The following is a 14,191-nucleotide window of genomic DNA, read 5'->3' on the forward strand; positions in this document are numbered from 1 at the left end:
AACAGCTGGCTGGTTCAGCTTTCAGAGATAAAGAATTGATTAGACAGTTTTACATCGACTATCGTACTGGGTACACCTTGCAGTTTTTATTGAATTTATATATCACCTTCCCTCACGATAGTTAGATATATCAATTTCTTCATTTTTAATCGATAAAAATTCTTTATTGTGAACCAAGGAATTTATTAAACCAAACTTATTTTTTTGAGTAGATCAACCAAAATATCTTTTGAATCAATCTTACAAGTTTTTTTATCTGTGCTTTTCGAAGATCGACAAAATTATTGTTTGTTCCAAACAAATCAGTGATTCTAACAAAAGCATGCAGCTAATTGATTCAAAAGGACTGAATGCATCACATCAACAGTCCTTGTTGAATTGAAACAAATAAAAAATAAAGTTGCTACGAAGAAGAAAACTTTTTCCACGTACGTCAATGCTGAAAAAATGCGCTATTTTTAATTCAGGGAATTCAGTTTTCGGTGAATTCGTATAGTGCTCAGATTTTCCGGATTCGAAGGGCGCAAGTGCAGCTTGAAAATAATCATTATGTCGCACAAAGGTTAGTGAATAAATTAAGTCGAATGCACACGGTGCGTTTTATGATGCCTTCCTCTATTCCAGGACTCAACCAAAACACCCTTTGTGGCTTAAAAACGACAATCGCAGAACTGAAAACACGTCACCGCACCAGAGATAAATAATACCCGTTCGAGAGGGCAGTTTCCTGTACTTCACAATCTCTGGTCCAACAGGAAGACACAGCGTATTCGTGCGCCTTCTGCAATCTTTTTGGAAAAGCCGAGACTCTGAAGCACTACATTATAGCGCATATCTGGAATAAACCACGCGCACGGCCAAAGGTAATACATAAAGGGACGGTGATTGGAATCGTATGCGCTGCATGTAATAAAAAAGATGGGTGGGTAATGTCTGCGACATAACCGGAGAGATGTAGAATACATGAGGAACACGTTCTTCGAATATGTTGATACTCATTGGAATTTCCGGACAAAAGGTGATTTGGGCGAGGAATATTTCAAATTATTCTTTACAAAAATGATGGTGGTCCTGAAAAGGACCTTTTTTGTTGGCGTTGTTGGCAGCGTTGCCAATGTTCCAGATTTATCTGGAATCTTCCAGATTTTTCCTAACTGAACAGACATTCGTTCAAGCCAGACATTTTACCAGATTTTTAAATTTTGCCAGATTTTTCCAGATATTCCAAATTCTACGTTACAACCCAGCGGGGATACCATTATTCCAGATTTTTTTAAAGCTTCTAGCAAAAAGTCAAATCTCTTATTCTGTCAGATTTTTTAAACTATGGAAGTAGTATCACACAAATTTTGAAAATCTGGGTCTTATTCGATAAATTCACTTCTATGGAGATCAAAATGTATACCAAATTTCGATGACTTTGAGGTCACTGTCAAGTGACAGATTTTGCCAGACATTTTTAGTTGAACTGCCAGATTTTCTTCGAAAAATAGTGGCAACCCTGGTTGTTGGCCTTGATGAGGGAGATGGCTAACGATGAAATGAATTGTTAGCATGAGGAAGTCGCATAGTACTGGCTAATGGCAGAACAGATAATAATTGATTCCTGAAAATCAATTTTTCTTTATTCATGTAAATTATAAATACTTACAAATCTAATAGAAGATTCCTAGTCATATTTCTGAATCATTAGTGCGAACATTGTGTAATTTGGTTAAGTACAATGAAAGTTACAAACTTTCCAAACTCGACCTTCTGTTCCTTCCGAAATATTGAAATGGGGTGTCTATATTAAACCGTTAGTCGTGGTCACAATAAAAAAGATGGGTGGGTAATGTCTGTGACATAACCGGAGCGTCGTGATTTCAATTCGAGACGTTAATTTAAATCTAATAATATTCAACAGAATCACGTTTGAATGGGAAATTTTCAAATAATTCTCTATGGTAATAATGGTGGTTCTGAAAAGAACCTTTGGTATCGGCGTTGGTGTTGATGGTGATGCGCTGGATCGTTGGATATATTTGGCATGATAGTTACGTGCCTGGCGAACTGTTTTGTAGCCTCGAACGAAACGACAAGACTGGCTTCTTCGGGTACCATTACGGCTGAACTTTAGCTCGACTTTGAAATCCTGCACAATCTCACGAATCAGACACTGGTAGGGCCATTTTGTTTGCTACTAGCACGGAGCTGCACAAAAAAATCATTTAATGCAGTTAGTACACGGAGGCTGCCAAAAAGCTCGAATAGAAGCATGCGACTTCAACGTTTAAACACATGCAATTGAAGCAACACTGATCACTAGAAGGATGGTGAGGGAACACGCACATTCGTTTTGGTTATACTGATAATAGCAGTAGAAAGGAATGGAAAAGCAGTGCACGAAACGAGCGAGAGAATTTAAATTTTTGTTCCGTGTGCAAGCTAATTTTTTCCACACAATGTATTATGTTGCTTGTTGAAAATTACACATCTTAAAATGAAAGTTTCAGTTTAACTCTTACTAGAACACAATTGATTGGTCCTGAAAAGAACCGTTGCTTTTATTGTAATTTACGCCCACTCCCAGCGGACACTGTGAGCCAGTTTGATTTCTTTTGCGAGAAAGTTACGTACTTGGCGCACTATTTTGTACCCTCAAATAAACCGATCAAGTAGGCATCACTGGCTTCATTACGGCTGAGTTTTGTAAGCGTAGCTCGACTTTGAAGTAATATACAACTTTACGAACCAGACGCTGGAATGTTAGCCAGCGGATTAGTTGCTCCGTTGCCCTTTAGTTGGGGCGAAATACTGGCATGGCGACAGTTCCTGATCGGTAGTTGGTTGCGATGGGCCACCAGTAGCTGGGACACTTTTTGGGACCGTCATCATTGCCAACTGCTTTCCTCCGGTGGACTGGTTGCTTGCTAGTGGTTGAACGAATACGAATGATGAGAACAACCGACCGACCAATATTCATATATGAAAACATGAGAAAGCACTACTATCGCTCTCTCGCTCGTTTTCGTGCCATTTCTGTGCCTTTCCTTTCCGTGCGGCTACCAATACTAGCATAACCAAAACGAATATTCTGTCTTTCCATCGCCTTCAATCTAGTCTCCAGTGGCCAGTGCTAGCAAACTTGCATGTTCAGTTTTTCAATAACAACATTCAAACAATATTTTCAAAGAATGTTGCAGATTTGAAAAGAAGGAAGGAAAAGATTTTCACAAATTTAAATTCTTTTGTGTTATTTGTTAGCGCTGATAAAGGCTATTTAGTTTGCTACTAGCAAGGAGTGCACAAACAAATCGATTTATGCAGTTAATCAACGGAGGCTGCCAAAAAGTTCGAATAAAAGCATGCGACTAGTGTACTTTGCACGTTCTATATTTTATCAATACTAGAGAGGATCGATAAAATAATTCAAAGTGTAATAGTAACATGCAATTGTGGCAACACTGGCCATGAGATGGTGGGGGAACACGCACATTCGTTTTAGTTATGATGGTATTAGCAGCAGAAAGGAAAGGAAAAGCAGTGCACGAAAACGAGCGAGAGAGGATAATTTAAATTCTCTTTCTTTCTTTCTACACATCGTATATCTTATATAGCTTTCTAAAAATTATTTGTTATGCACCATAAAATGTAAATTTCAGTTTAACTCCTATTAGAACACAATTAATTGGTCCTGTAAAGAACCGTTTGTTGTTTTATTGCGGGAGCATAATTCAGACGCACTCCCCACGGACACGGTGAGCCAGTTTAATAATACAAACCGATCAAGTAGGCATCGTGGGCTTCTCAGGGCATCATTATGACTGAGCTTTGTAAGCGTAGCTCGACTTTGCAGTCCTGTACAATCTCATGAACCAGACGCTGGAACAATAGCCTACAGATTAGTTGCCCTTTAGTTGGGGCGAAATTCTTGCAGGGCGACACTTCCGATGAGTCACCAGTAGCTGGGGCACTTTTGACATTAAAAATGTCTTACTCCACTATCTGGGGCTAGGTGTCATTCTAAAATCTAAACTATCTCCCATGTAACGAAACTATGTAAGGTTTGCACGCTTATAACTCCGATATTACTAGATGGATTTTAATCATTCATACACCAACCGATTCAGGAACACCTAACTTAAATATTGGTAATAATTTAATATCTCCCCAATAAAAGTAGACTTTTGGAAATTGGTAAAATTAAAAAGTTCACAAAAAACGGGAAAAATACCATTCGTGAGGCAGATTTATCAGACACAGCCGTCAAAAGAGGGCAGCTTAGTTGCTCAATGAAACACGAAAAGTCATAAATAGAAGCAACGCATGTCCGTTTAAATCAGTTGTTGCTCTTATCCCACACGAGCAACGTCGTCTCCGGGCGATGCAATAAGCGCTATCGATTTTCGGTAACGTTGGCATTTGCACACACTCGCACCTAAGTGACTAAACCATATACGGTTAGTTTATAAATAGAGGTGACGCGTACCCGTTTGAATCAGTTTTTGTTCTTATGTCGAACGGGTAAGATCATGGCTGCAGCCAGTCTTGCCACAATTAAATCTGTACCGGGAGTTGAAAAATCTTTTCTATCTGTACTCTTCTATAGAAAAATCTGTGCCGGATTCTGTACCCAAATAATGACAAAGTTGTTTTAAAAAAAATCATTCTTCTTATACATATTTTTCATTCGGGGAAATCAAACCAGACATTCTGACTCGGTTGTTTTATTTGAGCTGGAATTCCGAAAGACACCAATTAGAATTCCGTGTGAGTTTGACTGGGTAATATCAATATCAGCTCCAGCTCAATTTCTCGCTGCCACTATGTTTGTAACCAATGGTGGCCAACAGAGTAGCGGCAAGAAGCTGAGATGGGGCTAGTAATATCAATAGGATACGAGAAACCTGCTTGGAATTCAAATGGAGCAGGTTAGAGTAAATGTATGCACTCCGAGAAGATTCGCTAGGCTTTCACTTAGACATCATCCCTTTGATTTGCAGGAAGCAGGTTTTTGCCTTTCGCATTCTAATGTGAGCTTCAGTTCAAGCTCAATCAGTACCAGCTCCACTTCAAATTCTTGCCATCACTGCTGCCTAACACAACGTTTACCTGCGGTTTACTGGGATGCATCGCAGGGTTAACTTATTTTACCTTGCTGTCATGTAAAAAAATCTGTACCAATCTGTACTTTTTCACAAAAATCTGTAATCTGTACCGTACAGAATCTGTACCAAAAATGCTTCAAAAATCTGTACCTTTCTAGATAAATCTGTACTTGTGGCATCACTGGCTGCAGCGTCTGGGCACTACAATAAGCGGTAGACGCTATGCATTTTCGGCAGCGGTGGCCGTGTGCGGATTTGTCAGGTACCAGCATGGTGTCACAGAATGATTTGCAAAGTGGGTGGCCGGGTGGTTTGGATTTAATTCAATACGGTGTGTGCTGCTTAAGAGTGTTGCGTTTGAAAAAAATATATTTATTTTTATGCATGCGTGTGCGTTGTAACTTGTTAATCCATGTTTACGGCGCTTTGTAGCTGCGTAGGGTAAAGAGCCAATTGGTTTTTATGTTTCATATTTCGGTTATATGTTTTTTTATCAGTAAGGCATCTGACAACGTGCTTCTGTAGTTATTGCACTGTTCAGCAGCGTAGTATTTTATATAGGAGAGTACACTCAGGTTTTTTACGCGGATTTTGAAATTTACGCGGTTTTCATTAACGCGTTTTTTTAAATTTACGCGGTTTTCATTTACACGGCCTGTATCCCCTGCGTGAAAAATCTGAGTGTAATTGCATCGGAAACAATCACATTCCCAGCAGAACTTTTTGTTTTCTAATTTCAAACACTTTTGTTTCGTACTGCACACAACGGAAAATTTTAAAACAGAACTTACCGTCCCAGCAGCAGTTGAAGCGGGTGTTCTTTTTCGATTCAAATTCAAGCCATGTCTTAAGCGTTACTGGACTTAAAATTGTTTTCCCAGTTTAACCAGTCAGAATATCTGTCCTACCCTATGTATTTAAAACACAGTTCTAATTGCGTTTTAAGGTATACAACAAATACGGTAGGGTATACTAATTTAAATTTTAAAATAAATCTGTTTTAAATTATGAAACAAACCGCTGTACTGAAGATATAATTATGTCAGTCCTATTACCACATAAAACACCTATATAACATAAAACGCTGCAGAATTGGTTTAATAATACAACGTTTACACCACAGAGTTATAACACGTTTTAATAATTAGCAACAAGAAAAATGTCACCAAGATAGCATAAAAACCCGTTTTAACTGGTAGTGCGAACGTTGCATAACAATGTAATTTATCAAATAATTTCATTTTTCCACCACTAATCGATCAAGAAATACTTACACTTAAGATTGTTTACTTAAGTTCATTAGTACATTATTGAAAATTTAAATGGAAAATGAAATTTCATAATTTATGGAGAATCTGTATATTTCCGTTGGCAGGCGTGGGTTTCCTCATCACAGCTCTCAATATGGAACTTTTCTTTTGAATATATTTTCTGGACAGACCAGCCTATTTTTACTAGATGGATCAGCCAAATAATGCCAATCACCTAGTGAGATACTTGATTAATTAATAGATTACCGTTAAAAGACCTTCAATAAATTATGTTTTAATGGGGAGGGTATATAGCAAATTGTAACATATGAAAACAGGCGAGTGAACAAGAACGTGTGTCGATATGTGTGATAGATAAAAAAGCTATATTTTTAATGTCACCGTGGTCGTGTCCTGTACACAATAGGGTGGGGCAAAATGATCGTTTTTTCAGCACAGCACTTTTTTGGTTCCATTCGGGGTCCCAAACAACTGTGCAAAATTTGGAGTCGATTGGTTTTGACCCGGCGTAGCGCATTGCGTTTGAAATTTGTATGGAAATTAGTATGGGAAAACCTACTTTTTTGCATTTTCGATTTTACAGACCACAATTCTGCCTGCAGTATACCAGCAATTAGATAGAAGTGTAGTCCAGGATATGCTGAACAACTTTGCCGAAGAATGCATGGTGCTAGAATGTCTCTACAACAAGTTATAGATGTTCAAAGTTCGATAGATCGAATTAATTGCCAAAAATCATTTTTCTTGCCAACACTGCGGGTGTACCAATGATATTTCATATAGCATACCAAAATAACATCATATACTTTAGATTTACCACATTGGTATGTTTGGATGAATTATTCAAAAGCCTTAGCTCAATTTTATGGGCATAGGTAGTTTAGCAATAGGGCCTAGTGAGGGGAGGGGGGGGGGGGGTAACTTTTGTATAGGGAAATTTGAACTGAAATAACTGAAATCTTATCGAGATGGAATGTTCAGATGAATTATTTTACAACATTTACACAATCCACAAGAGCCCCAGTTCAACAGCAATTTTTACTTCAGGTGATCGAACAACATCGAAAAGAGCATCCTATCAAATCATAGTGCGTATTAAACTGAAATATAATCAATGCATTCCTCTGACATATCAACTCGACATCAGTTGATTCAGTCTTCAACTTTACTTCCATTGATATAAAGTCAATGCAGAGGGAAACAGTATGTTTCGTTTCATCGTTACTCTTATGCATAGGACATTGTGCAAATGTTTTTAAATAATTCATTTCAACTCGACAAGATTTCATTTATTCCAGTTAGGATTTCTATATGTTGAAGCCTTTCCCCCCCCCCCCCCCCCATCCCACTCCCCTCACTACGTCCTATTGCTAAACTACATATGCCCATGAAATTGAGCTAAGGCTTTTGAATAATTCATCCAAACATACCAAAGTGGTAAATCTGAAGTATATGATGTTATTTTGGTATGATATATGAAATATCATTGGTACACCCGCAGTGTTGGCAAGAAAAATGATTTTTGGCAAATAATTCGATCTATCGAACTTTGAACAACTATAACTTATTGTAGAGACATTCTAGCACCATGCATCCTTCGGCAAAGTTGTTCAGCATATCCTGGACTACACTTCTATCTAATTGCTGGTATACTGCAGGAAGAATTATAGTCTGTAAAATCGAAAATGTAAAAAAGTAGGTTTTCCCATACTAATTTCCATACAAATTTCAAACGCAATGCGCTACGCCGGGTCAAATCCAATCGACCCCAAATTTTGTACAGTTGTTTGGGACCTCAAATGGAACCAAAAAAGTGCTGTGCTCGTTTGATTAGGTTATGATTACGTTTTTCCATATAACAATGCCCCACCCTAGTACACAACCCTTTAATTTTTCCGACCGATGTCATTGCCAACTGCTTTCCTTCGGGGACTGGCTGCTTGCTAGTGCTTGAACGAATACGAATGATGAGAAAAACCGACCGACCAATATCATATATGAACACACGAGAAAGCTCAACTATCGCTCTCTCGCTCGTTTTCGTGCCATTCCTGCGCCTTTCCTTTCCGTTCGGCTACCAATACTAGCATAACCAAAACGAATATTCTGTCTTTCCATCGCCTTCAATCTAGTCTCTAGTGGCCAGTGCTAGCAAACTTGCATGTTCAGTTTTTCAATAACAACATTCAAACAATATTTTCAAAGAATGTTGCAGATTTGAAAAGAAGGAAGGAAAAGATTTTCACAAATTTAAATTCTTTTGTGTTATTTGTTAGCGCTGATTACGGCTATTTAGTTTGCTACTAGCAAGGAGCTGCACAAACAAATCGATTTATGCAGTTAATCAACGGAGGCTGCCAAAAAGTTCGAATAAAAGCATGCGACTAGTGTACTTTGCACGTTCTATATTTTATCAATACTAGAGAGGATCGATAAAATAATTCAAAGTGTAATAGTAACATGCAATTGTGGCAACACTGGCCATGAGATGGTGGGGGAACACGCACATTCGTTTTAGTTATGATGGTATTAGCAACAGAAAGGAATGGAAAAGCAGTGCACGAAAACGAGCGAGAGAGGACAATTTAAATTCTCTTTCTTTCCACACATCGTATAGCTTATATAGCTTTCTGAAAATTATTTGTTATACACCATAAAATGTAAATTTCAGTTTAACTCTTATTAGAACACAATTAATTGGTCCTGTAAAGAACCGTTTATTGTTTTATTGCGGGAGAATAATTCAGACGCACTCCCCACGGACACGGTGAGCCAGTTTAATAATACAAACCGACCAAGTAGGCATCGTGGGCTTCTCAGGGCATCATTACGACTGAGCTTTGTAAGCGTAGCTCGACTTTGCCGTCCTGTACAATCTCACGAACCAGACGCTGGAACGATAGCCTACAGATTAGTTGCCCTTTAGTTGGGACGAAATTCTTGCAGGGCGACAGTTCCGATGAGTCACCAGTAGCTGGGGCACTTTTTCGGCCTTCGTCATTGCCATCTGCTTTCCTCCGGTGGACTGGCTGCTTGCTAGTACTTGAACGAATACGAATGATGAGAAAAACCGACCGACAGATATTTATATAATCGCGCTAATATGCACTACTATCGCTTTCTCGCTCGTTCTCGTGCCGTGCATAAGCCTTTCCTTTCCGTCCGGCTTCTAATGGCCTAACCAAAGGAATATGCCGTCTTTTACCCACCAACTGCTCTCGTCAAGCAACCCAATGCGAATAATCATAGGAACAAACATGTAGTGGACCTATATATAAACTTTTCATTATTTTATTGTTCGGTTGGTCCACCATAGTGACGGCTGTGTGCGGGATGGGCTGAAAATTTTCACTTTTCCGAGTCGTTTTCGAAAGATTTTTCAAAACACAATTTTTTGTTATTAGTGCATGTTATACATACTTCAAATTTTAATACAGCATAGAGGAACATTGTTATATATACACCCTACTCTATGCCACCCCTTGTATATTACACCTTATTGATACTGTGTATACCTTCATATAGAAATACCTTGTGCTTCCCGCGCTTTATTAGTTGTATTTCTTTTTACCCTAACAAACAAAACGAACACGCGAATTAAAGTTGTTATCGGAAAGTATTCGAAGTGGTTTTACTTTTTCTCGGTCCCCTCAAAGTCTCTCGGTGGTCACAACAGTTAATCTGGCGACGAGGATGTCAGATGATGAAAGTGAAGAGGATCGAAGACCTGGCCAGTAAATTCCTCCTGCTCCGCTGGCAATACAATCGAACTTTACTATCGAACCATTCGATCATCATCGTATGAAATGGTCCCGGTGGGTCGAGCGATTGGAGGGTGCTTTCTTGCTGTTTCGAGTTCCAGATGACTTGAAACGTCCGATGCTGCTCCATTACATGGGTGGAGAAAATTACGACATTGTTTCGGACAATTTGGCTCCTGTTAAGCCACAGACAAAAACGTACGATGAAATCGTACAGTTGCTGGAGACTCATTTCAACCCTCGCCCGCTCGTAATCTTGGAGAATTTTCGATTCAAATGCAGGAAGCAAGGTGACGAACGAGCGGATGAGTCAATTGATGACTACCTGATTTCACTGCGGAAATTGGCAATTACGTGTAATTTTGGAGACTACCTAAATTCTGCCTTACGAAACCAGTTTGTTTTTGGCCTGAAAGATCGCGGAATTCAGGCAAGACTCTTGGAAGTGCATAATCTAACGTTGGATAAAGCTCGTGATCTGGCAGTGGCCATGGAGATGTCAGCGAAAGGCGGGCTGGAAATTCAGTCCCGGGTTAAAGCAGACGTGAATATGGTCGAACATCCGGCAAACAAGAGTGGTAAATCGGCGTGTAAAAGGTCAGACAATGCTAACCTGCCACAACACGGTGATTCTAAAAAGGGTTCATGCTACCGCTGTGGAAACACAAATCATTTTGCAAACAAGTGTGTTCATGTGAAGACGGTTTGCAACTTCTGCCGCATAATGGGCCATATTGAAAAAGTATGCATGAAGAAGAAGAGTATCCCTAACACGAAGAACAAAAGTGATTTCCACCAAGTAGAAGAAAGTGTTGGGGAATGTCAACAGGAGGAGAAAGAAGTTGTTTACATGTATGAAGTATGTGGTGTTTACGACTCGAAGAGCCAAGTGGACAAATTCTGGATACTACTCTCAGTGAATGAATCGAAAATAAAATTCGAGGTCGATAGCGGTGCATCGGTCACGATAATCAGCATGATTGATTATGAAAACTTGCTGCCGGATATGAAATTAGACGCACCTGATCTATCGCTTGTTAGCTATAGTGGAAATTCGATTAAATTACGTGGTATGTGCACGGTTACAGTGCAGTATGCAGGTAAAGGTTACCGATTGTTGTTGTACGTGGCGGACAATCGAAAACATCCACTACTCGGAAGAAGTTGGATGAAAGTTTTACGACTGGATGTGAGCAAATTTTGCGAAGAAATACATGCAGTGACAGACAATGTTGTGAGTTGCGATGAATCCGTGAGGAAGCTTATTACCCGGTATAGTAGTGTTTATACTGAGTCCATGGGGACGATTAAAGGGATTACTGCTAAGTTGCGATTGAAGCCAAATGCCCATCCGGTGTACATAAACGCGAGGTCAGTACCGTTTTCTTTGAGAAATGTTGTGAAGCAAGAAATTGAAAAGCTAGTGAATGATGGAGTGCTTGAAAAAGTGAACCACAGCGATTGGGCGACACCCGTTGTGCCCGTTATGAAATTGAATAATAAAGTGCGATTGTGTGGTGACTACAAGATCACCGTTAACCCGAATCTGGTGGTGGATGAGCATCCTCTCCCCACTATCGAAGAGCTGTTTGCAAATGTGGCCGGCGGAGATAAATTCTCGAAGATAGATCTTTCACAAGCTTACCTGCAGCTAGAGGTAGATCAACGAGAAATACTGACGTTGAGCACACACTTGGGCCTGTACAGGCCGACACGTCTGATGTACGGCGTGAGCTCTGCACCTGCGATATGGCAACGGTTAATGGAAGAAGTGCTAAATGGAATACCGGGAGTGACAGTGTTTTTGGATGATATACGCGTGACTGGTCCAAATGACAAAGTACATTTGCAACGTCTTGAAGAAGTGCTTAAACGTTTATGCCAATACGGTATGCGAATTAACTTGGACAAGTGCGTATTCTTTGCGGACAAAATAGAGTATTGTGGTTATGTTGTCGACCGCCACGGAATACACAAAGTGCGACAGAAAATCGACGCGGTACAGAGAATGCCCACTCCCGAAAACAAAGAGCAAGTTCGATCCTTCGTCGGCTTAGTGAATTATTACGGACGTTTTCTTCCTAATCTGAGCACGATGATCTACCCACTGAATAGACTATTGCGAAACAACGTGCCTTTCCAATGGTCGAAGTCGTGCGAAGAAGCCATCAGAAAAGTGAAACAGGAGATGCAATCTGACAGCTTTCTGGTGCATTACAATCCCGAGTTACCACAGGTGTTAGCAACCGATGCATCACCCTACGGAGTTGGAGCCGTGCTAAGCCACGTTCTGTCGGACGGATCAGAGCGGCCGATACAATATGCGTCACAGACTTTAAATGAGACTCAACGGAAATACAAACAGGTTGATCGAGAGGCGTACTCAATTGTTTTCGGAATTCGACGGTTCCACCAATATTTGTATGAATGTAAGTTCGTTCTCTACACGGACAATGAGCCTGTCAAGCAGATTTTCTCCGAAACGAAAGGACTGCCTACTATGTCGGCCTTGAGAATGCAGCACTACGCCACATTCTTGCAATCTTTCGATTATACTATCAAATTTCGCCCTACTAAGCAGCATTACAATGCGGATGCATTCTCGCGGTTGCCGATAGATACAAAGCAACCAGATAACGTTGTAGAAGAAGCTAACATGTTGGAAATTAGCATTATCGAGACGATGCCGCTTACAATACAGGACTTGGCTAAAGGAACTTCGGTAGACGGTTCAGTCAAAATTCTGTACCAGGGACTGAAAAATGGAAAAACAGTTGATGCCAAAGATCGCTTTGGAATCGATCAGAACGAATTCTCATTGCAGCAAGGTTGCATCATGCGAGGAATACGGGTTTACATTCCTGCTGGATTAAGGACGAAGGTGCTCAATGAATTGCATTCCACCCATTTTAGGAGTACGCGTATGAAGTCACTTGCCAGAGGTTATGTCTGGTGGGAACGAATCGACAGGGATATTGAAGAGTTGATCAATAACTGCGCTTCTTGTCAGGTTGTACGTCCAAATCCTGTGAAAGCACCGTTACATTGCTGGGAACCTGCTACACAGCCATTCGAAAGAGTACACGTTGACTTCGCTGGACCGTTCATGGGTAAATATTTTATTGTTTTTGTCGACGCATACACTAAATGGCCAGAGGTAAAGATTTTAAGGGACATAACGACTGCTACAACTATCAAAGCCTGCAGAGAATTTTTTTCAGTCTACGGAATACCTTGCGTGTTAGTCAGCGATCGCGGTGTTCAATTCACTTCAGGTGAGTTCCAGAAATTCCTAGAATTGAACGGTGTTTTCCACAAAATGGGCGCACCATACCATCCAGCAACAAATGGCCAGGTGGAAAGGTTCATCCAGACCTTCAAATACAAAATGAAAGCCCTTCAATGTGACAAATCAAGAATGCACGTGGAGCTTTGCAACATTCTGTTGACTTACCGCAAGACAATCCACCCTTCTACCGGTAAGTCACCTTCTATGATGCTCTTCAATCGCCAAATTCGTTCCCGCCTTGATTTGATGCTGCCTGGTCCTGCGTACTCGGAGAAGATTGATTCCAAAGTACGAACTATTCCCGAGGGAGGAAGAGTTGCAGCTCGTGATTTCTTAGATAACGAAAAGTGGAAATACGGACGTGTCCTCGAGAAGCTAGGAAAACTGCACTACACGGTTCAGTTGGACGATAACCGTATATGGAAACGGCACATCGACCAACTACGTGAAGTAGGTCCGAACTTGCAAAACAATCGCAGTCCATCAGAGATACCAGATTCGCCAAACGTGCCTCGACAGTCCGTTACCGTTACTACTGTCCCGAATAGCATTACTGTGCCGACTTCCCACGAACCGTCCACAACAACGAACTCAGGTCCACCAAGCTCGAGGGCCGAGCCAGCTGCGTCGCCTCCATTGTCAGAGCTGATATCAACTGTTCCGGCTGCGGGTGAAATAACCAAGCCAGCTGCAGAATATGGACCAAGTACAGGGTTGTACCATCAAATGCTGAGAAGATCTACGCGAGTGGTGAAAGCACCCAATAGATTAGATCTTTAG

General features: G+C 40.5%; 1 protein-coding gene across 1 annotated transcript; it reads left to right on the forward strand.

Moving 5' to 3' along the window:
* The first annotated feature begins 10,162 nt into the window (after positions 1–10,162).
* Positions 10,163–14,191, forward strand: LOC131680467 (uncharacterized protein K02A2.6-like). The gene has a single exon (XM_058961179.1). It carries the CDS (start codon positions 10,163–10,165, stop codon positions 14,189–14,191), a length of 4,029 nt encoding a protein of 1,342 aa, XP_058817162.1.

The sequence above is a fragment of the Topomyia yanbarensis genome, chromosome 2 (genome assembly GCF_030247195.1).
Source record: "Topomyia yanbarensis strain Yona2022 chromosome 2, ASM3024719v1, whole genome shotgun sequence".
Taxonomy (NCBI): Eukaryota; Metazoa; Arthropoda; class Insecta; order Diptera; family Culicidae; genus Topomyia; species Topomyia yanbarensis.